At 46.5% G+C, this 24,418-nt stretch overlaps 1 protein-coding gene across 1 annotated transcript in view; it reads left to right on the plus strand.

Annotated features, from left to right (window-relative positions):
• Positions 1-4,050: 4,050 nt before the first annotated feature.
• ABCA9 (ATP binding cassette subfamily A member 9) overlaps positions 4,051-24,418 on the plus strand; it is a 50,067-nt gene continuing 29,699 nt past the window's right edge. The window contains exons 1-17 of the mRNA XM_068977079.1: positions 4,051-4,146; positions 6,119-6,326; positions 7,374-7,538; positions 8,098-8,201; positions 8,777-9,003; positions 10,678-10,819; positions 11,062-11,247; positions 12,723-12,870; positions 13,303-13,471; positions 15,392-15,453; positions 16,186-16,296; positions 16,949-17,124; positions 17,312-17,431; positions 18,172-18,310; positions 19,085-19,175; positions 22,413-22,552; positions 24,224-24,343. Coding sequence (XP_068833180.1) covers positions 4,051-4,146; positions 6,119-6,326; positions 7,374-7,538; positions 8,098-8,201; positions 8,777-9,003; positions 10,678-10,819; positions 11,062-11,247; positions 12,723-12,870; positions 13,303-13,471; positions 15,392-15,453; positions 16,186-16,296; positions 16,949-17,124; positions 17,312-17,431; positions 18,172-18,310; positions 19,085-19,175; positions 22,413-22,552; positions 24,224-24,343 — 2,404 coding nt within the window. The remainder of the gene's footprint in view (positions 4,147-6,118; positions 6,327-7,373; positions 7,539-8,097; positions 8,202-8,776; positions 9,004-10,677; positions 10,820-11,061; positions 11,248-12,722; positions 12,871-13,302; positions 13,472-15,391; positions 15,454-16,185; positions 16,297-16,948; positions 17,125-17,311; positions 17,432-18,171; positions 18,311-19,084; positions 19,176-22,412; positions 22,553-24,223; positions 24,344-24,418) is intronic.

Raw genomic sequence — 24,418 nt, forward strand, 5'->3', positions numbered from 1 at the left:
ATTTCTGACCAGGACATGCTGTGGAAAAAAACAAAAAATCAGCCTTAACAGTTAGAAACACCACAATCATGACCGGATCACGTTCATTATTCTTTAAAATATTCTGCAGCACACGCATCCATCCACAGCAAGAAAGCAGAGGAGACCCCAGCAGTGGGTTAACCCTTCCAGACACCACGGTCTCCTGCAGCTCTGGTTTCCTAACTGGAAATGTTTACTATCCGAGTTTCCTTTCTTGTTTGTCTCTGGTGCACCGGGTCCTATTGCCGTGCAGGCTTCAGCCAAGCTGCGGCCGGGGCTTCTCACCGTGCTGGCGTCTGCTATTGCAGATCACAGGCTCCAGGGCCCTCGGGCTTCAGTGCTTGCTGCTTGCAGGCTCTAGACACAGGCTCAGACTCACGGGCTCAGTGCCTCTGCACGAGCGGGATCTTCCCAGACCAGGGTGGGAACCAGCGGCCCTTGCATTGCAAAGCAGGTTCGTAGTGACCAGGGCACCCGAGAAGCCCTGGAAGGATTCTGGTTCGGTTTCAGTCAGAGCCTCAGCTGCCACAGTCTGCTCTGACGATGACATTATCATCAGGAGCTCATCCACGCAGCTTCTAAACCCTTCCTTCCTGGACAGGTTCTAAACCTGAATCCACGCCCTCTCGTGTTCCTCCAACGAGGCACAGCCCAGACGGACTCTCCAGCATCTTCTTTGTGTGCCCCGAGGCCCTCGTTCTCGACCGACCGACTGCAGGACCTCTTCCGTCTTGTTCCCTGACTGCATGTGCTCGGACTCCTCTTTTGCTCCTGGTGTTAGTTTTTTAATCGCTGCTATAAACAAATGGCCACACACTTAATGGCTTAACACATAAAGAGATGTATCACTGTACAGCTCGGGAGGTAAGAAGTGGGAGCTGGGTGTCACTGGACCAGCCAGGCTGTGCTCCTTTCTGGAGGACGTATCATCACGGTACGGATACATACATGCAATTCTCCGTAGGAGAGAATTCTGTTTTCTTATCTTTCTTGGCTTCTAGACACATCTGTGTCCCTGGCTCATGCCCTTCTTTCTCCATCTTGGAAGCAAACAACAGGTTGAGTCCTTGAAACAGCACTTTAGGGATTTCCCAGCTGGCGCAGTGGTAAAGAATCCGCCTGCCAATGCAGGAGACGCAAGAGAGGCGGGTTCGGTCCCTGGGTGGGGAAGATCCCCTGGGGGAGGAAACGGCAATCACTCCAGTATTCTAGCCTGGAAAATTCCACTGGCAGAGGAGCCTGGTGGGCTACAGTCTATGGGTTTGCAAAGAGTCGGACACGACAGAGTGACTGAGTACACTCACCGCATCGCTTCTCTGACCTCCTCTTTTGCCTCCCTTTGCACGTCTAAGGCCCCTTGTGGTGACGCTGGGTCTGCCCTGATGATCCAAGCTTATATCCCTGATTAGAAGTCAGCTGGCTACCAACCTTACGACAGGCTGCTGCCTTTACCCTCCTGTGCCCCGGGTGCATCGCTTAGTAGCAAGGTCTCCAGAACTTGGCAACCTGGGTTAAATCCGTGGCCTTGTGGACCTGTTTGTGCCTCAGTTTCCTCATCTGTAGAATGGGGAGAATAATATCCCAAAGATTTATTGGAAGAGTTGAACTAATTTTAATAAAATACTTGGTGCTACCTGGAACATAAAAATAGCATCATTAAATATAGTTAGTATTATTTCCTTCCCAATCTCTTATATTCAAACTACTTCCACTCGCTCATTGTTTCAGCTGAATGATTGAATGACTGGTGCAAACAAGGCTCCTGTCTGTTTGATCATTTATTTTCCTGAGTTTAAAACTCCCGTTTCATGTGCTACCTCCACTCCCATCCCTTTTCTAAGTGAATGAAAGATTCTTTAAATTCAATTGTTGTTGTTCAGTCGCTCAGTCATGTCCAACTCTTTGCAACCCCATGGACTGCAGCACGCCAGGCCTCCCCTGTCCTTCACTGTCTCCTGGAGCTTGCTCAAACTCATGTCCATTGAGTCGGCGATGCCATCCAACCATCTCATCGTCTGTGGTCCCCTTCTCCTCCCGCCCTCAGTTTTTCCCAGCTTCAGGGTCTTTTCCAGGGCGTCGGCTCTCTGCATCAGGTACTTTACAGCTTTCAAAAGTTTCACACATGTGAATTCATATGACCCCATGACCACCCCTTCCCCTACCCAGCCCTGGGTCTCCCTCCCCTCTCCCCACTGGCAACCACTAGCTTGTTCTCTGTATTTGAGAGTCTGTCTTTCTTGTTTCATTCACTTGTTTGTAATATTTTTTAGATTCCACATATACGTGATGTCATACAGTATTGGTCTTTCTCTATCTGCCTTATTTTACTTAGCATAATGCTCTCCAAGTCCATCCGTGTTGTTGCAAATGGAAACTTTTCATTTTTTGTAACTGAGTAATATTCCATCTTCTTTAGCCATTGTCTGTTGGTGGACACTGGGTTGCTTCCACACCCTGGCGATTGTAACTGATGCTACTATCAACACTGGCGAAGTGACAGTGAAAGTCGCTCAGTCGTGTCCGACTCTTTGCGACCCATGGACTACACAGTCCGTGGAATTCTCCAGGCCGGAACACTGGAGCAGGTAGGCTTTCCCTTCTCCAGGGGATCTTCCCAAGCCAGGTCTCCCACATTACAAGCGGATGCCTTACCAGCTGAGCCACAGGGGAAGCCCGAACATTGGGGTGCGTCTATCTTTTCAAATTAGTGTTCTTGCTGTTTTCAGATGCACACCCGGAGCGGCACTGCTCAGCCACACGGTAGTGCTGTTTTCAGTTCTGCGAGAAGCCTTAGCATGGCTCTCCACACAGGCTGCAGCCATGTGCGTTCCCACGCGCAGCGCTCAAGCGTTCCCTTTTCTCCACGCCCCCACCCGCGTTTGCAGGCTGTGGCGTTCCTGATGATGCCATTCTGACCGTTGTGGGGTGGCGTCTCCTCGGGTTTGGGCTTGCCTTTCCCCGACGATGCCGATGTGATGCTGAGCGTCTTTTCTTGTGCCTCTGTCTCTCCTCTTTGGAGAAATGTTTGTTCGGCTCTTCTGCCCACTTTGTAATAGGGTTGTTTGTTTTGGGGGGGGTGAGTTGTAGGTGCTGGTTATATATGTTGGATGCAATTGGTCACTTTTCATTGCCTTGGATGTTCTTTATTGCACGCAGTATTACTTAGTACGGACTTCCCAGGTGGCTCATCGGTAAGACCCCACCTGCCAGTGTAGGAGACGCAGGTTCAGTCTCTGGGTCAGCAAGATCCCCTAGAGCAGGGAATGACGACTGACTCCAGTAGTCCCGGGAAATCCCAAGGACAGAGGAGCCTGGCGAGCCATAGTTCATGGGGGCGCAAAAGAGTCACACAGGACAGAGCAACTGAGCATGCATGCGTTAGTTAATATAAGTGACGTAGCGGTATCGCTTTTTCAACCTTCTCTTCCAGGTTTTAAATCGGCCCTGTGTTTTAAAATCTCTTCTCGCGGATCAGTGGGTACTGATTTGCTGCCTCTGAATCCTACCTGGTACTCTGTGAACTGTATCCATTAGAATCTGACGACATTGCACCCCGACACTGAACATTACGAGGAGCATCCTGGTTCAGGTCCCCGCGCGGCCGCGTGTGGGGTTTCCTTGGCATACACACCCGGAGCGGTACTGACTGGCAGCGGGGTGTTGCTGAGCAGTAATGAGCTGGTGACGGGTCACTAGAAGGGCTGCGCGGCCTTCTCCCGCTGGCAGTGACGCTCCTTCATCCCTGTTAAAGAACTGAACCCTTGACTCCGTTGCTTTGTCTAGTTTTCTCGGTCTGATGAGGACTCAACGTGCAGTTCGCGCGCGCATGCTTGTTTGGAAGCTTCTTCGTTCCACCCCGAGCGCCCTCATCCCTCCGCGTGTTCTTCAGCTCTCCTGCCCACTTCGCTCCTTGCGCGACTGGGAGCAGCTGTTGTGATGCTCCTCTCTGGCTGGGTTGCTCAATGCTTTCTATTTCCAACCCTCACATTTTCTCCCTTCACTTTCTCCTTTTGAAATAAACAGGTCAGGATGAGCAAGAGGCATTTCAGCGTGGGCCAGCAAACGAGGGCGCTTCTTGGCAAGAATTTTCTTAAGAAATGGAGGATGAAAAGAGAGACCTTGTCGGTACGGTTCGGAGTCTATGTCATCTTATATTTAAAACAGGACACAGTACTTTCTTGGGCACAAGCACTTTATCTGTTTTCTTTACTCTTTCATAGATATTCTATTTCTAATTAGCAGGCTGGATTTTTTTTTTTTCAAATTCTGAGTTTTGCTATTATTTCAAGTGAGATTCCTTTCAAATATGTCATTACGACACATCTTATTGGAAGCATTTTGTAAATAATTTATATTCAGAAACTCCATGAAAAATGAGTGAATGAATGAATGAAGTCGCTCAGTCGTGTCCGGCTCTTTGCGACCCCGTGGACCGTAGCCTATCAGGCTCCTCTGTCCATGGGATTTTCCAGGCAATAGTCCTGGAGTGGGCTGCCATTTCCTTCTCCAGGGGATCTTCCCAACCCAGGGATCGAACCTGGGTCTCCCTCGTTGTAGACAGACGTTTTACCGTCTGAGCCACCAGGGAAGAAAAATAAAGCTATGAAAATAAACTCCCATAAAAATAAAGCCTGAAAATTTATCCTACTGAGGTACCAATTACATCTGAATTCATTTGAATCTCATAAAGGAATAAGTACAGAAATTCAGCAGAAAAGTGAAAGAAATTTACTTAATCCAGAAAGTAATCAGAACTTAATCCAGAAAGTAATACAAAATTTTTAAAAAAATAAAAACTCCAAGGACAAATTGTAGCATTTGCACACCATTGTACTATGGACAGAGATGATGTCGATTTGAAAGAAATCAAGAGCAGAAAAACAAAGAGGGAAGGAAAATGGCATTTGAACTCTTGCTTGTAATAAGCTTTGTAAGGAAGATCACATGCTATTCATGTAGGAACTTTAATAAATTCAGAAAAATGTAATTTAAAATCACTTGTAAAATACCCATGTTTCAAGAGTGGATGTATTAACATTTCACTTTCTGAACATTGCGAGTGTGCACGCGTTCTTCCAACAAATATGCACTGAGTGTGTAAATCGGCAGTGATTAAAGCACACGAAGATCCCTGTATGGAGGAAGGATTATGTACATATAACGGCTGGAGCCTATGCTATAGAGATGTTTTACGTCTTTTTATTTCTTTCAGTATAAGGATTATATCTGTCAATTTATTTATCTAAACAGAATAGGTGTAAAAACAAGCCAACATATGAGTTAAAGTATGATCATCTGGTGAATAAGATATATACCTCTTTTAAAGGCCATGTATGGGCTTCCCTCGTAGCTCATGGAGAACACAATGGCAACCCACTCCAGTGTTCTTGCCTGGAGAATCCCAGGGACAGGGGAGCCTGGTGGGCTGCCATCTGTGGGGTCGCACAGAGTCGGACCCGACTGAAGCGACTTAGCAGCAGCAACAGCAACAGCTCGTAGCTCAGACAGTAAAGAATCCACTTGCAATGCAGAAGACCTGGGTTTGATCCCTATAACTGAACAATAAAGTGTGTTCTTATCAGATTTCAAATGCATTTGAAATTCTGGTACATTTCCAACTCCAGAATGCTATCACAATGACACAAGGCTTTTAAAATTCTTTTCATGAAGCAACGTTTTTGGAGCTGTCTTCTTTTGCATTGGGGCAGCAGAAAATAAATACACTGCTTCATTCCTGATTATGGAGGCGGATTGTCTATTTCATTCCAATGAACATTTCTTTGTCATTCTCACTCAGGGGTCAACACGACCATTCATGAAGCAATCCAGCCTTTAACACTTGCATTAAAGTAAATAAACTTAAATTATTAGTTATGATTGGAATTGACACTGCAACTCTGTCTTGATGGATGATGTGCATATTTCACAATACGCAGATTAAAGGACAAAAAAAAGTTGAAACACTTAAACAGTGGAAGAGAGGAGAAAACAGTGCCCGAGCAACGCAACAGAATCACGAGCTTTCAGCGCGCTCGTCCCCGCTCAGCCCGCGGCGGAACAGCTGCTGACTTGCTCCCTTTTTCTCTCTGCTCTGTAGGAATCGCTCTTCTCCTGCCTTCTGGTGCTGTTTGCTCACCTGTTTTCCTCTAATTTGCACCAAGTTAATGACTTCCCTCAACTGCCCGCTGTGGACTTGGGACGTGTAGATAATTTTAATGATTCTGATTACGTTATTGCCTTTGCTCCTGAATCCAAGACCACCCAGGAGATAATGAACAAGTTGGCTTCTGCCCCTTTCATAAAAGGTATGTTTTAGGCAGTTCGTGGTAATGTCCCTATTTGCAAAATACACCAATTCCTTTGCAATTTCTTTGATAAACTGTGTTCAACGTTCAAGTATCTAGATTTAGTTAACATTAATTCATATTCCTCTCGAGTATCAAGGAGATTTTCTTACTGTTTACTAGTCTTCTATTGAAGAAATTTTATATTAAAAAGGTGATCCTCGTTGTAGTCCTTATCAAAATGAGACAGTCCAGGACCACTCAGACATGCTTGTGAGAAGACTCTGGGAAGATTGGGAGGTGGTGACAGCGTGGCCTTGTAATCTCTTCAGATACTCCTGGGCTTCCTCTGGCCGATCACCTTGCTTTGCCTGGTTCTGAGTGTGTATTCGGCTTCCTCTGTGGCTCAGCGGTTAAAGAGTCTGCCTGCAACGCAGGAAGTCAGGAGGCACGGGCTAGATCCCCGGGTCAGGGAGATCCCCTGGAGGAGGGCATGGCAACCCACCCCAGGCTTCTTGCCTGGAGAATCCCACGGGCAGAGGAGCTGGAGGCCTCGGTCCACGAGGTCACACAGAGTCGGACATGACTCCGCACGAGCCTGAGTCGGGTCGGTCTGTCTCTGGTGCCCCCACGCGTGCCCGCCTCTGTCGGCCAAGACGGAGTCTGGCGATGAGGCCTACGGGAAGGCTGACGTCACTCCCTTTTGACCTCCCAGGAGAGGAATCTGCGGTCTCTTGTCTCGTACGCAGACAGGACGCCGCTTCTCCCCCCTCCTGCTGCTTTGGAGCAGCTGTCTCCGCTGCTCCAGCGGGGGCCCATCCATCTCCTGCCTCAAAACCAAGGGCAGCGTGTCCAACGAAACTAGCTGACGAGGCGCCTCCTGCAACCTCAGAACGTCAGGGGTGGGAGTAGGGTCTCTGGCGGACCCGAGGAGAGAACAGGGACCCTGTCAGAGGACAGCAGCGGTCCCTGCAGAGCAGAGGGGCCAAGGCTGGGACAGTGAGGCAGCCACAGCGCTGTCTCTGGACCACAGAGATCTCACCCCCGTCCCCTCCTCTCGCTCGGCAGGAAGGCCCATCTCGGGCTGGCCTGATGAGCAGAGCATGGGCGAGCTGGAGCTAAACTACTCTGCAGACGCGGTGAGAGTCATCTTTAACGACGCCTTCTCATACCATTTGAAGTTTCTGTGGGGACATCGAATCCCCACGATGAAGGAGCACAGAGACCATTCAGGTAACCTTCCTATTGGAAACAAAATCTATTTTTTGCTATATCGTCACTAGCCACAAGGAGGCCTGTGTGACAGCAGATGTCTGCTCGCTATAAACATACGCAGCATAAAGTCTAATTTCCAAACATACGTGAGAGTCATCCTTATTAAATCAAACCTGTGATCTTAAGCGTATTTTTTAAGAAATCATGTTGCTATCATTCCTATGGTTTTCCTAAATAAAACCTCAAGGAAAGGCTCTTGCTCAATGATTTCCAGTCATTAAAAGAGTCGTGCTTAAGCAACAGAAGAACAAAACTCAACAAAACATCCTCAACTAATGGAGAGAAAGGATGATACAATTTAATGAAACGCTGTTGAGAGCGGGTCTTAAGAACACTGATAAAGCATGCCTGGTCTATTCTCCTTGGGTGAACCCCCCTGAGAACCCGTACCATCCGTTGTATTATTGTGGACCGGGACTGTATTTTGGAACTTTTGAAATTCTGACTTTCCCTGTATCCCAGTCTGCACCATCTCATCATAATAGGTGTTTTCTTTTTTCATTTTTTTCCCCTAAAGCTCACTGTCAAGTAATGGATGAAAGTGTCATGTGTGAAGGTTCTTTGTTCTGGGAGAAAGGCTTTGTAGCTTTTCAAGCTGCTATTAATGCTGCCATCATAGAAGTGAGTACTGAGACCAAGGAAACTAACTGCTTTGAAAATCTGGTTTTCATGGAGGGCGATGGAATGGATTTGTCATTTAATTAATTTAGTCACTTAATACGGAACAGCACAGTGAGTGATTCCTCTACCCGAACCTCACACCGAGCACTGAGGGTTAGGGAAGACGTAGAACGCAGGCACCGTTCTCCAGGGATCCTGGGTCGTGGGGGACAGAGACATGGATAGACAGTCGTAGTGAGAGTTCCGGCTCTGTCATGGAGCGGAGTGATGGCGAGGCAAGCCACAGGCAGAGGATCCTCTGGCGAGATGTGTCAGAGAAGAGTGACTAACCAAAGTGGCGCTTCAGAAGCGACTTCACGCGTGTGTAGAGTTTTACCCACTGGAGATGCTAAGTAAGGATATTCTAAGGAATTGAGACAAAATCTAGTATATTCCAGGACTTACAAGGGGACGACTCGTGATGGACATATGGACGAACGTGGAGTGAATGCGCGTCACTCCTGTAATTGACACGACACGCATGAGGCTATAATTAGCTTGGTGCTAACACCGTGTTCATTGATGTCTGTCTTTAGATCACAACGAATCATTCGGTGATGGAAAACCTGATGTCAGTGGCTGGTATAAACATGAAGATACTACCTTTTGTTGCCCAAGCAGGAGTTATGACTGATTTTTTCATTTTCTTCTGCGTTATTTCTTTCTCTGCCTCCGTATACTACGTCTCAGTCAGTGTGGCCCAAGAAAGACAATTCGTGAAGCCAGTGATGGCAGTGATGGGACTTCGAGAGTCAGCCTTCTGGTAAACCCCATGGCTACGCTCCATCCTGCAACAGAGAGCAAGTTAGCTGGTTGGACCCCCTAGACCTGTAAAGTCTCATATCTAAACCTGATGCTGTCATAAAATAGTGCCTTGTGTAGGAATGGAGTGAATGGGCCTGTAGGTTCCTTTACAAACCAGTGGCCACATTAAACGCATAAAATACAGCACTTCATTTAATTATCTCATCATTTTTCAGCAGAAGATAAGGGAGTTTAAACAGAATAAGTAACTACCTTCAGGGTCAGAAAGGTACAGTCTAGCAGAGAAAGCTTAAACCAGGTTCATAGAAGGGGAGAGCTTATTCTTTCCCTTATAAAGAAGCTTTCTTCCTGATTCTTTGGAATCAATCTCAAAAAAATAAAATAAAATAAAATAAAAAGACAAACAAAACTAATCTTCATTTCCATCTAAATCTGTGTGCCTATCTATACCCAATGTCTGTGTATAAATGTGTCTATGTTCAGTCTAGACCTAGTCATCTGTGTCAGGGGTTGGCAAACTGAGTGGTCCATTTGTTTTTACAAAACTAGGAATGATTGGAGGCAAAAGGAGAAGAGGGCAGCAGAGGGTGAGATGGTTGGTTGGCATCACCGACTCAGCGGATGTGAATCTGAGCAAACTCCAGGAGCTGGTGAAGCAGAGGGAAGCCTGGCATGCTGCCATCCAGGGGGTCACAGAGTCTGTCATAACCTAGCCGCTGAACAGCAACAGCAAAAACTAGGAATGGCTTTTACATAAGAACAATAATATCTTATGGCACCAAATTTTTATATGAAATTCAAATTTCAGCATCTACAAATACATGTTTAGTGGAACACAGCCACGGTCAGGTGGTTGTGTTGTCTGTGACTGCTTCTGTCTTACGAAGGCAGTGCCGAGTAGTAGCCGCAGAGACTACGGTCTGAAAAGCCTGAAATATTTGCTATCTGGCTCTTCAGAGAGAAAGTTTGCTGATCCCTGCTTCACCATCCGCTTTGTTTGTTTTGGTCTCTGTTCCATGTTTATGTAATTACTGAAAGAGGAGGTCCAGAACTGGCAAGTCATCATCATAAATGTCTCCCATGGAAACCTCTCCCATTTACTCTTGTTACAATGTCCAGCTTCGTTGTTGTTCAGTTGCTCAGCCGTGCCCGACTCTCTGTGACCTCATGAACTGCAACACACCAGGCTCCTCTGTCCTCCACGCTCTCCGAGAGTTTGCTCAAAGTCTTGTCCATTGAGTAGGTGATGCCATCCAACCATCTCATCCTCTGTGGCCCCCTTCTCTTCCTGCCCTCAATCTTTCCCAGCACCAGGGTCTTTTCCCTTGAGTTGGCTTTTTGCATCAGGTGGCCAAAGTACTGGGGCTTCAGCTTCAGCATCAGTCCTTCCAATGAATGCTCAGGGTTGAATCACCTTTAGGATGGGCTGGTTTGATCTCAGTTTATTTGTCTTACTTTGAAATTAGCGACCTATTTTACCCATTAACTTGTTTAATTGCTACCTTCTCCAGTAGAAGATGAAGCTCAGGGGCAGAGAAGTTTTCTGACTTACGAGATGGTCTGTTCCTTTGCTCTTGGTATATGGCGAGCTTCACAAGACAGCTGCTGAGAAATGAATGGATCAATGGATGGAATAGTGGCGCTTTGAACTGGTGCTTTCTTTCTCCGCCAGGCTGTCCTGGGGTCTGATGTACGCCGGCTTCATCTCCGTCACGGCCGCTCTGATGGCTCTGATAGTGGCATGTGCCCCAGTGGTCGTCCTGACGGGCTTCACGGTCGTCTTCACCCTCTTTCTCCTCTACGGCCTGTCTTTGGTGAGTTGGCGAACTCTCTCTCTCTCTGAACTCTTGCTCAGAGAAGACTACCAGCCATTTCTCGCAGATTCTGCTCACATGGCCTCTGTTCTGTTCGCAATATTTGAGTCTTCACATGAGACAGTATCCAGAGGTTGGGGGCAATGATGAAATACACTTCTACGTGGTGAAATTCTTTTCTATTATGCCTCTGGTGATTCCCAGCGGATTGTGGACCACCTGGAGCCTTCCTCTCCTTTCAGATAACGTTAGCTTTCTTGACGAGCGTGTTGGTGAAGAAGCCCTTCCTTACGGGGCTGGTGGTCTTCCTCCTCACTGTCTTCTGGGGGAGCCTGGGATTCACAGCCTTGTACAGACGCCTTCCTGCAGCTTTGGAGTGGATCTTATGTCTTCTCAGCCCCTTTGCTTTCACTGCTGGAATGGCCCAGGTAAGAGTTCATGAAACTATTTCACTGTTTCACTTATTGCGTGTGTTAGTCGCTCAGCCGTGTCCAGCTCCTCTGTCGTGGAATTCTCCAGGCCAGAATACTGGAGTGGGGAGCCGTTCCCTTCTCCGGGGGATCTTCCCAACCCAGGGATTAGCCAGGTCTCCCACTTTGCAGGCGGATTCTTTACCATCTGAGCCACCAGGGAAGCGACTAAGCACAAGTTACGATGTTGTAACTAGAATTAAATTTTCTGAGAGGAGGTCAGTCTCGTATAGAACTGGCCAGTCAAGAAAGAAAAATGTGCTCTAGGATATCGCTGGGGTCCAGTGATTAAGAATCCGCCTGCCAACACAGAGGACACGGGTTCGATCCCTGGCCTGGGAAGGTTCCCCACGCCGCAGAGTGACTAAGCCCAGGAACCACAGCTACTGGGCCTGCGCTCCAGAGCCGGCGCTCAGCAACGTGGAGGCCCCTGCGCGGTGGTGAAGAGTAGACCCTGCTCTCGCCGCAACTAGAAAAAGCCTGCCACAGCGGTGAAGCCTGCACAGCCATGAATACGTAAATAAGTGAATCTTAACAATGTCTCTAGGGAACTGGAATACAGCTGATAACAGGAAGGGTCATGTTTCCTGAGCATTAAATGAAATAAATGTTTTTTGGGGGGACAGCCCTATAAAAGTAAAAGCTGACCACACCAGTAATGGGGTATCAGTCTATGTTAATCAGATCTAAAAGAAAACGGATAATGCTGAGAGAGAGAAAGAAAAACCTTTCCTGTCTTTTCAATGTGCACCTTTACAAAAGCAAATGGGCATTTTAACCTTTGGTAAGTGTTGTGTGAATTATCTAGGGGGAATCTAAAAACCTTCCCAGGTGGCACAGTGATACAGAATCGGTCTGTACTGCAGGAGACACAAGAGACTTGGGTTTGATTCCTGGCTTGGGAAGATCCCCTGGAGGAGGAAATGGCAACCCACTCTAGTATTCTTGCCTGGAAAATTCCATGGACAGAGGAGCCTGGTGGGCTCCAGTCCATGGGGTCACAAACACCTCGACTAAGAAATTACTCTCTGTCTTCTGCCCGACTACAAAAGTACTTCAGCCCTCTCCCTTTCACTCTCAGACAGTGTCCCCCCTCTAGAAGTGGCCCCTCTCCTCCACGGTCAGCCTGATGAAGCCCCCAGGCAGCCCAGCTCCAGTAGCAGCTTCCTGGTTTTCACCTCTGCCTGGAAGACTTCCCTACTGCAGACCGTGGCCTTCTAAACCCTGAGTACCACCTGCCCTTACTCCCTGAATTGCCTGTGCTTAGTTCCCTTCCTGTCTCTTCCAAGAGCTTAGAGCTCTATGAAGGCAGAATCATGTTCCATTTATTTTTTCAACTCCAGTGTCTAGCAGAAATAAGACAATATAACTTTTAATGCTCTGGTCATCCTTTTCCGATTCCACACATGTATCTTCTTTTTTTTTTTTCCCAGCTTATCCATTTGGACTACGATGTGAATTCTAACATCCGTTCAGATTCTCCAAACGACCAGTACCTCATAATAGCTACTATTTTCATGCTGGCTTTTGATGCTCTTCTCTATTTGGTACTGACGTTGTATTTGGACAAAATTTTGCCCAGTAAGTAGTAGCATGATTGTGATTCAACACAATTTCATTCATTTCTATTTCTTTGAAATAACTGTCTGCAACATATTAGATATAAATTATCAAGCATTCCCCCCACCACCACCAAAGTTTCTAAAATAAGCCTCAGCGGTATTCTGCATTTAATGTCACTTTCTAAGGTCTTTTTCTACCATGACATTTTAGATGGTTTCTTTAAGAAAAAGGTACTTATAGATTAAGGATAATTTATAGATTAAGGGTGATGGATTCAGGACAACTGCACTGATAGTGCTTGTCTCAGAACTGGCCAGAGAATGCTAGTTGCCGGTGCTGGGTCTGAGGAGTCTCTAAACCTTCCCCGACGGGTGCTGGGACCGTCTTCTGGCGGCTCCAGCGCTCAAGGAGGTGGCTGACCCAGTGCTTCCTTGCCGCCTGTCCATGTAGCTGAGTACGGACGTCAGCAGCCTCCCTGGTTTTTCCTCAAGTCCTCTTCTTGGTTCCGACGCCGAAGGGCTGATCGTGCGGCCCTCGAGAATGACATCGGTCCAGATTCTCCATCCAATGACTCTTTTGAACCAGTGTCTCCCGATTTCCACGGGAAAGAAGCCATCAGGTAATGAAAATATCACGTGGGGCTGAAATGGAGAGTAGGTCCGAGAGCAGAGCTCTCTCTGGCAAGATCGGGGTGGGGACAGAGGTTTCTCTCAGTGCCTCTGTGTACCCACCATCCCAGGATGCTACACTCGTGAAAGCCTACACTCGTTTTTGGGGGGGGCCACACTGCTATGCAGTTTACAAGACCTTAGTTCCTCACGGAGCAGGGAAACTCAGCAGGGAAAGCTCCAAGTCCTAACCACTGGACTACCCGGGGATTCCCAAGGCTAGCCTGGCTCCTAACAGCACTCCGCCTCCTCATCTGGTCCGCGTTTGCTTTTACTAATGTCTTACGACAGGACGGCATCCATCAGGGAGGTGATAACCTCCACATCCCCGTTTTCGTCCTCCCCTCTCTTTTCTTTTGCCTTTTCTCTGTCCTTTCCCTTAACGACAGACGCAGTCCTCATCTTTGTTATTCTGAGCCCCCTTTTCTCTGCAGTTCACTTTATCTCTCGTCTTTTGCTTCCTGATTAATAAGACCAGAAGGAAGCAGCAAGAGATACAGACAAGGGCAGATGGGAAGCAAACCCGAGCCAGGGGCGCTCTGGCGGGTGTATCTTCCCTCTGAGATAACGTGTGTGCAGTAGTCAGTCCTGATGGCTCCATTTCCAAACCCCCAGAAGCACCTAAGCTCCCTGGATCTCTGCTCCAAATGTGCCCATCTATGTTGCCTTTGTCTCACACCTAAACAAAACCTTTCTGGTTCACCGCCTCCACTGGCCTATTTTAACTCTGAACATTTATGATACGTACAGTCTCTAAATATTGACTTTTGAAAACAGGGTCCAGTATGAACAGACACCAAACAGCAGCATTCTCTCACTCCCGGTGTAGCGGGACTGTCATCGGGAACCGTGACCTCCCTGCACACTGGAATTTTTATGTCCCTTTCGGTGTCTGGGCCAGAATCAGGGGCCGTCGGAGGAGGCGTAGAAAGTCCTCAATGCTCAGGAGGCATTTGTCTTCCCCAGTGGGCAGGGAGCAGGGTTTTGATGATTTGTGAGTTACAGTTAGCCAGAGCGGCTCTATGCTCTGGGAAAAACATCCCCAGAATGAACAGAGGCCTTGGGGGCAGACACCCTCACATATCTGATCACGAGATAGTTTAGGAGTTTGAGCTATGAGTCGGCAACCCTGGGCTACAGGCCTTGCTCCGTGGTATGCCCTGTGCTGCAAACAACAGGTTATGTGTGTGTGTGAGTGTGCGAGTGTGTGTGAGTGTGTGTGAGTGTGTGTGTGTGAGCGTGTGTGAGTGTGTGTGTGTGTTAGTCGCCCAGTTGTGTCTCTGTAACCCCGTGGACTGTAGCCCACCAGGCCTCTGTCCATGGAATTCTCCAAGCAGGAATACCGGAGTGGGTTGCCACGCCCTCCTCCAAAGGCTCTTCCTGACCCAGGGACCAAACCTGCATCTCCTGCAACGTGTCGCTCGAAGCCGCGGTGGAAAAAGGTCATCAGATGAAGTCCACAGGGAGCTCTGAGTCCATGGATGGTGTGCGTGGCACACGACTCTGGGACTTGACCCAGGGTGGTCTGACCCCCAAAGCCGGCGTGTCTCTTTGCGGGCTCACTGCTTGCTTTTGTCCTCCACCGGAGTGCAGGTCCTCTACACACCGTCTCATCGCCCGCTTCCTCTGGGCCAGTCACTTCTCATCGTCCTCACGGCACTCATGGACTCACGCTGCCTGCAGAGAGTGAGCTGCTCAGCCTGTGACGAGGATGGAGGCAGGCTCTGATGAGGTGCCGAGAGGTTTCTGTCCACCCGCGGACCTGCATGAAGGAAAAGGACCTCCAGCTTTCCTGACAGCCTCGGCGGCTTGACTCATGGATTCTCTGTCTACCTCTACCATCTGCTCAAAACGTCTTCCTCTCTTTTCAGAATAAGAAATCTCAAAAAAGCATATGGAAGAGGCAAGCACGAGAAAGTAGAAGCTTTGGAAGGTAATGAAATAGCCTCATATGTAACCTAGTGATGTGATTTAGCGACAGAACCTCACTGTTAAACCGTCTCAGTCACGATTAAGAACAGATATTCAGATACCATGAATTGCCTTTATTTGAGCACATTATGATTTCTTCCAAGTAAACTTCAAAATCTTATAATAATTTTAGGAAGTCAGATGTACCACTGATATCTTATGGGTTTGAAAGATACAGGATAGTGCGATACTGTTTATTTTCAACTCATGGTATTAACCCTAAAGCTGTCTTTATTACAGTCAGCCTATCTTTAATGACAAGATTGCTTTCACTGAAAAAATTGTTCATCAGATAATACATATCGTGACAACACTGCATGTGTCCAATGTGTTAGAATGTGCAGTTTTACTTTTTAAGATTTTTTTTGATGTGGACCATTTTTAAAGTCTTTTCTGAGTTTGTCACATATTGCTTCTGTTTGACCTTTTGGTTTTTCTGCTGGGAGTCCATGTGGGAACCCAGCTCCCTGACCTGGGATTGAACCCACACCTCCCACATTGGAAGGCAGAGTTCACCACTGAACTGCCAGAGAAGTCCCAGAAGATGCAATTTTAAAAGGAATGAATTTGGGGGTGCGTTTTATTTTGAGTATTGCTAGCCAAATATACAGATGCTGTGAGAATTTATAAAAATTTCAGAGACTGTAAAGTTACCGTGTAGGCCCTGAGTGTCATCTTCTTGGAATAACGCCAGGCCTGGTATTGAACATATACGAAGGCCAGATCACGGGCATCCTCGGACACAGTGGAGCTGGGAAAACCACGCTGTTAAATATACTCAGCGGACTGTCGGCCCCAACGTCAGGTAAGAAGACAGTCACGGCACGACAGGAGGGCGGGCAAGCGAGCCCACTGTGCTTTTCCCCCGCTCACTGTTACATTCATGAGCTCCAGCAAGCAGTCTCATCAGCTAATAGCCGCACTCAGGCACTTGAGACAGGATCCTCAGAAGGCCCTCCAAGTTATTATTTGACAGATTTATGTTGAACTTATTTAGGAAAATCTTGGTGGCTTAAATAGGTCATGAAAAGTAGCTCTTCTGCTCCCTAACGGGCTTGGATGTATGGTGAACACTAAGTTTTAATTCATCAAGCATGTACAGTACTCCTTTTAGGTAAAAGGAATATGGATAAAGAAAGTCTGAGAAAGTAGAAGCTTCGGAAGGTAATGGAATGGCCTCATATGTAGCCTAGTGTGATTTAGCGATGGTGCCTCACTGGCACTCTGTCCCGGTCGCTATTAAGAACAGATATTCCAGATATTATGCCTTGCCTGTATTTGAACACATTGTTTTTATCTGAGCACATGATTGTTTCTTCCAAGTAAACTCAAAAGCCTTGTAATAATCTTGTTATAATGTTTAAAGGACTTTAGTATTGACACACGTTGCTTTCCATTTTAAAATCTCTCACACGAGACCTGGATCTTTATCCTGAGGCTGACTGTTTCCCTTCCAGGGTCTGTCACCATCTACAATCACTCACTTTCAGAAGCGGCTGACCTAGAATACATCAGCAAGCTCACTGGCTTCTGTCCACAAGCCAACGTGCAATTTGGCTTCCTCACCGTGAGAGAAAACCTCAGGCTCTTTGCTAAGATAAAAGGGATTCAGCCACATGAAGTGGAGCAACAGGTAGATGCCTGCGCTAGCTGCCACAGCCATGAGAATGGAACTGCTTACCTAGAAAATCCTAAATGTGTTTGTGTTATTTCTACACAATTCATCGTCAAAAGATCCAAAAAGCCTTTAGCAATGAACAGCAAAGTGATAGTGTCTTTAAGAGAAACAGTCTAAACTTGGACTCAATATCCTTTGTTAGGTCCAACGGGTTTTACAGGATCTGGAGATGGGAAACATTCAAGACGTTCTTGCTCAAAATCTAAGCGGTGGACAAAAAAGGAAACTGACTTTTGGGACTGCCATTTTAGGAGATCCTCGGGTAAGTCAACCTGAAATTACTGGTGAAATCAGGTGGAGAGTTGCGAATCTGTGGTGTGCAATCACGTTTAATTTGCAATTGATAAGTGGAAGAGAACTGTTCCAATGAAGAGTTAAGTGCTAAAATATTTCTCCTAAATAATTTTGCAAGTACGGTTGAGTCTTGAACAGTGCAGGGTTCGGGATTGGGGGTAGGGCGTGTTGAGCAACCCTCCACACGGTGGGAAATCCTAGTAGAACCTTCCGGTCGGCCGTCAGCACACATGGTCCCGCCTCTGCAAGTGCATCCAGCCTGGGACTGCGTGCGTGTGGTGTGCAGTGGAAACCACCCACGAATACGCAGGCCCGCGCAGTCCAAAGCTGTGTGCTCACCAGTTCGCAGTATATGGCTCATTTTTTGTTCTTTTTCTTTTTTATTAATTGATTTGGGGTGTTCTTATTTAGTGAGATAAAGTTGCTTTCCAATGCGGTGTTAGTCTCTACTTTGCAACTGTGTCCATCAGCCGTGCGCATACCTGCATGGCCACCCCCGGGAGCTCCCTCCCCGCCCACCCCCGCCCTCTAGATCATCACCAAGCACAGAGCTGAGCTCCTTGGGCTGTGCAGCAGCTTCCCGCTAGCTGTCTGTTTCACACCCGGTGTGTAGAGTCCATCCTGATCTCCTGACTCACTGTATATTGCTTTTTAAAAGAAGCCCGCACGAACAGGGAAAGCGATTTCAGGGGCTTTCCTGCCGTGCAGGTTTTGCTGTTGGACGAGCCGACTGCGGGGTCAGACCCTCTTTCAAGACACCGGGTGTGGAACCTCCTGCGAGAGAGGAAGTCAGACCACGTGGTCCTCTTCAGCACCCCGTTCATGGATGAGGCTGACGTCCTGGCTGGTGAGCCTTGGGTTTCCTTCGTGTATCTCAGTGACGACTTAGGAAGGTGTGTAGTGAGGCTCCGGGCCAGCTCTGAGCATGTGGCTCCCTCGAGCCAAGGGGGAGGACGGTCCTCTGACCGATCTGAGTGTCTTCATCCCGGAGGGCATTGTCCCAGCAAGGATTCTGATCCTATTGCAAAGCACCTCACCTGATGTAAAATGCAGAGCATGCTCCCGAAGATGTGTTATGATTCATCCTGTATGAAGGGGACTTCCCAGGTGGCTCAGTGATAAAGAGTCTGCCTGCAGTGTAGAGACGCGAGAGGCGTGGGCTCAATCCCTGGGTCGGGAAGATCCCCTGAGAAGGAAATGGCGATCCACTCCAGTATTCTTGACCGGAAAATCCCCATAGACAGAGGGGCCTGGTGGGCTACAGTCCGTGGGGTCCCAAAGAGTTGGATACAATGAAGCATGCACGCACACATTCAGTCTATTTGGAAAAACAGTTGACTTGAAAACCATCCTTTTAGTGTATGACAGTTTTTCTAAGAATTTAGAAAAATTCTTCGAAGAAATTAGAAGAATTTAGTTTACTCAAGAATAAACTAACATATCATTTGATTTATCAGATGTCGAAGAACGTGGCTTACTTACGGCCAGAATTAGGATGTGCCTGTGTTAGCAAGTGGTGCTCCTAAAATACACTGTTTGTTCATGAATTTGGGTGGTTTTTTTTTAATAAATAGTGAAAAAACAACCTCTGAATACAATTTATTTCATTCTTCCAACTTAGATAGAAAGGTGTTTATGTCCAACGGAAGGCTGAAGTGTGCGGGCTCTTCTCTATTCCTGAAGAAGAGATGGGGCATCGGCTACCATCTAAGGTACAGCCCTTGCTGTATGTTAGAATGTGCTGGAAATGTCAGGGACGTGACGTCACCGGTAGCATGTTAACGTAGGTTGCTCCATTAGTAAGACCATTTCGAGAGAGCTGTGTTAAAACAACTGCTCTCTTTCTTAGCTAGAATGAATGATTTATGGGATTGCAGACATTGAGACTATACGAATGATTAAACCAAGTCTGTGGGTTTCTCTCGTGGCTCAGTGGTAAAGAACCCGGCTCCAATGCAGGAGACGCGATTGGATCCCTGGGTCAGGAAGATCCCCTGGAGGAGGGCATGGCAACCCACTCCAGTGTTCTTGCCTGGAGAATCCCACAGACAGATGAGCCTGGTGGGCCACGGTCCATGGAGTCGCAAAGAGTTGGACATGACTTAGCGACGAAATAACAACCACCAGTGAGATTTAAATAGTATCTGGAAAATATGTTCACAACCCAGTGTTTGCTAAGAGAAATTTATTGACACTCCAGCCTCTCTCTCATCCTGTTTCTAATGCTTATTTTTGCCAGTCTTAGCCGTTTCAGTAGCTTCTTCTCTGTTCTCCCTAACTTCATTCCCTGTCGTCTTGTCCTGTCTCCTTTTAGCACTACTAAGTGATGTCTATATCACTTACTAAGCGTGGACTATATTTTAGGCACGTCCAAAGATGTTCACATATGCAATACTCATATAGTTAGTTCAGTCGCTCGGTCATGTCTGACTCTTTGCAACCCCATGAATCGCAGCATGCCAGGCTCCTCATATAATCATATGTAATTCTCCAAATAACTTTAGAAAGATGGTATTATTATGCTTCTTTGACAAGTCAAAGAATTTTAATAATCTGCCCACTCTCACATCATTTATACTGTGATTAGTCACTCAGTCTTGTCCAACTCTCTGGGACCCCATGGACTAGAGCCCACCAGGCTCCTCTGTCCAAGGGATTCTCCAGACAAGAATACTGGAGTGGGTTGCCATGCCCTCCTCCAGGGGATCTTCCCAACCCAGGGATCAAACCCAGTCTCCCACATTGCAATTTGGACCAAGATTATAGATGTGATATAAATTACTCCCTATACTTCCCAGTTAAGTGTAATGTTTCTTAAAAAGTAATTCAAGTCATTCCATCCCCAGCGGCTACCTGGACCCCACATTGTTCTCTCCGAGCGCTTTGCTGTTGCCCTAAGTTGGGACTGACTCTTTGTGACCCCATGGACTGCAGCACGCCGGGCTTCCCTGTCCTTCACCATCTCCCGAAGTTTGCTCTAGCTCATGTCCATCGAGTCACTGATGCCATCCAACCATCTCATCCTCTATCTTCCCTTTCTCCTCCCACCTTCAATCTTTCCCAGCATCAGGGTCTTTTCCAATGAGTCGGCTCTTCACAACAGGTGCCCAAAATATTGGAGCTTCAGCTTCAGCATCAATCCTTCCAATGAATATTCAGGACTGGTTTCCTTTAGGATGGACTGGTTGGATCTCCTTGCAGTCTAAGGGACTCTCAAGAGTCTTCGCCAACAACACAGTTCAAAAGCATTGGTGCTTCGGTGCTAAGCCTCCTTTGTGGTCCAAATTTCACATCGGTACATGACTACTGGAAAAACCACAGCTGTGACCCGATAGTGATTGACCACTGCATAGTGGTCCAATGGATCTCACATCATTCACTCTCAAGTGTTTAACTTGACCGAATTTATGATCCACCATGATTTGGGGGCAAGACTTGATTGAATAAATGCCTCAACTAAAACCAACACAGGCTGTCCTCAGGGGGGGCCCACACTGAAGTGTCCTGACTCTGCTTAAGGTGGGACGTCTGTGTGCTGATTCTTCCTCCATCACATTTTAACCATGTTCACATCTTACCTGCTCTTGAAGGTCTTCTCTGAATTCTCTTGAACAATAAGCATCCTCTTGACTACAACCCTGAAAGCACTATTTTGAATTGTTGCCTGAGGCATCTTAATTAACTTCTTTGATCCTCAGTTAAAAAGGCGAAACAGCAATACCTACTTTAAGGTGAAACAACAATACCTACTTTGCAGTGAAGGCTAAAAATATTGAAAGGCTACCTGATGAGCAACCAGCTGCTCAGCCAGTTTAGCTCAGCGTCCCTCCCCCTTCCTCCCGTTATGGGCTGCTCGTATCTCTGTCATGCCCCCAGCGCCTTTAGGGAAGGCACCACATTCTCCCTGTTTGGTATCCTGAAGAGCAAGTCACACAGAATACTTTCAGCTACAACTGATTTTGGGGGGTTGGTCTCACCAAAGTCCATTACGATGCCTTGTCATTGCACAACCTCAGTGAGGTTCTTTTTCTTTTTAGTGTCAGATAAAGTCTCTGACTTCTTCTTTGAGTTTTAGTATTTGCTTATTTCCTTGGCTGCTCCGGGTCTTAGTTGCTGCACGTGAGGTCTAGTTCCCTGACCGTGGATTGAACCTGGGCCCCCTGCATTGGGAGGGAGCATGGAGTCCCAGCCACCGGACCTCTAGGCAAGTCCCAGCCTCGGTAAACGTCAGTGGATGTGACCAATAATAGGGTTTCTTAAATCTAATGATTTCATAAAGACCTTTATATGTTCTCATCAAGAAGATGGACCAGCTTTGACTTGAATAAATTTTGCCCCCCGCAAAAGATAAAATTAGCTAACATATTTTGAGGTTTACGTGTTGCCAAGACCTATATGATTCCACACATACTGTGTTTTGTTATGTCTTCCAAAATTCTTGGAGACCTGAGTATTATTTCCAATCACGGAGTAGAAAATAGATGCTCAGAGGCCTAAATCTGGAATATGGACCCATAGGGCACGAGAGCGGTGTTCTTAATGACTGTAGCAAATTAACACTCTCTGTTCCTGCTTCCTCCTCCCTGTTTTGTAGAACTCATACTTTACTGCAAAGAGAGAATTCAGAAGTTGAGATTTTGAACAGATTCAGACAAAATCGCCATGCCCCCGTCTATCCCCAGTCAAGATGGAGCCGGTTATCTCTTTCTGCCGAATAACAAACCTTGAGTCTCCTTTCCTGTCCTTAAGCATCCCTGAATGTTCCTCCCTCTGCAGGTTCTGTAGATTATACAGCTTGGGCTACACTGATATTTTTAAGTCTTGCTTCCTCTATTAAATTATACTGGCTTGTCTCATAAGTGTTAATGAAGCAACAAACACATGCTAGGGTTCTTTGTATAGGTGGCGTTGGATAAGAACAGCCTTAACCTACTCTTTTTAAACATCAGTTTGCATCTGAATGAGACGTGTGATCCAGACAGTGTAACGTCGATTGTTAAACACCACATCCCCGATGCCAAATTAACAGCCCAAAGTGAAGAAAAGCTGGCGTATATTCTGCCTTTGGAAAGGACAAACAAATTTCCAGGTAACAGAATGCGAGAGCCCTCAGAATTGTTTGCGATAATGTTGTGTACGATCACCGTGGTGTTCAGAATGATGGCTGACCTGCTGCTGCTTGCAAAGTACATGGCACTGTGAATTATTTATGACTGTTATTATTTATGAATATTGTTTAATACTCCAACAGCACTTATGAGTACACTGAGGCCAGGAAAATGCTAATTCTGTTTCAAGTTACATGTGCAGTCAAGAGATACAGGGCGACATCAAGCTACAGTGAGAAGCATTAGGGAAATTTGCGTCGGGAATGCATGAGACGGAGGTCCAAGCAGGGAGAGATCTGGGCAAACCCTGGCGGGGAATCGGATGGGAGCCGAGGGAGCGTGCACTGAAGGTTGAAGGCGTCATAGACACCACGACATAACGTTATAATCTCCACAATTCAACAGTAATTATGATCAGCCTGTATGAAAATCAGCTCTGCTGCAAACGCGAACGGCTGGAGAGGCATCGCCTTTACCCCTCTTCTGTCTGATTTCCCAATACGCTGTTTGATTCCCCAAGCACTCTGAGCTGGATTGCACTAAAAAGTATAACCCCGAAAAATGTGTTTACTTTATTGCATTCCAAGAACTTGCCAGCTGTTAATGGAAGGTCTTGGGACCAATGTGCATGCTTGAATTAATAAGCCTGCAACAACTGTGGCTAATAAGGAAATACAGCACCAGGCAAGCTCGGCTGGCAGAGCCAGGCTGGCTAGATTCAAAGCCCGGCTCTGCGGGTACTCACCCTGTCACCCCAAACAGGTTATATTAGTGTACTCCACCTCAGTTTGACCATTTGTAAAAAGCGGTTCATATTAGTATGAACTTTATAGGGTTTTTATGAAGCTTTAATTCATTTACATTTATTATAAAAATATTAACTATAAATCAAGCACCTGGAAAGATATCTGACAGGTAGCACCTATGGTATTTCAGCAAGTTCCAGACACCCTCAATTTCAGAACGTGCCACCAGGGAAGAAACAGAAAGAAACAATGCTGGCATTTAAAACATGACCTCCTAGCGTTTATGACGCATGCTCGTTTCAGATGCATTAGAAGTTGATGAAATGTATTCATTTTAGAGTCAGTGAAATAATGATCCTATTAACTCATACAATGCCTTTGATACTTGTATGGTTTGTGTGCATACGTGTTAAGCTGTGTCCAACTCTTATGCAACCCCGTGGAGTGTGGCCCACCAGGCTCCTCTCTCTATGGGAGTTCCCAGGCAAGAATGCTGGAGTGGGTTGCAGTTTCCTTCCCCAGGGGATCTTCTGGACCCAAGGATGGGACCTATGTCTCCTGCATTGGCAGGTGGATTCTTTACCACTGAGCCACCTGGGAAGCCTAACAATTACATTAAAAAAAAAAAAAACATTAAATAAAATAGAATGTTTTTTCCCAAAACCACCCACATGTGTAGTGTTCTAGGCATGAAAACAGAAATTTCTAGATTCTTATACCCAAGAATATCTGGAAATTAACGTACTGTGTAGTTTATTTTAGAAGTGAGGGACTGTCTGTAGCATAGGTTTGTTTCTGACGAACGTATTTGTCCTATCACAAGTGTTTTCTACTTTGAAAAATATAGCTATTATCAATCTCATTACAACTGATATTAATTTAGTACATTTTTATGCCTATTTTTAGACCTCTACAGGGATCTTGAAAGCTGTTCCAACCAGGGCATTGAGAATTACGGTGTTTCCATGACAACACTGAATGAAGTGTTCTTGAAATTAGAAGGAAAATCAGCTATTGATGAATCAGGTAATAAATAATTTTTAACTTGAAATTTCTCTTTCTGTGCTATATTTTGTCCTGAAAACACACTTGGAATGATGA

Source organism: Capricornis sumatraensis, chromosome 8, assembly GCF_032405125.1.
Source record: "Capricornis sumatraensis isolate serow.1 chromosome 8, serow.2, whole genome shotgun sequence".
Taxonomy (NCBI): domain Eukaryota; kingdom Metazoa; phylum Chordata; class Mammalia; order Artiodactyla; family Bovidae; genus Capricornis; species Capricornis sumatraensis.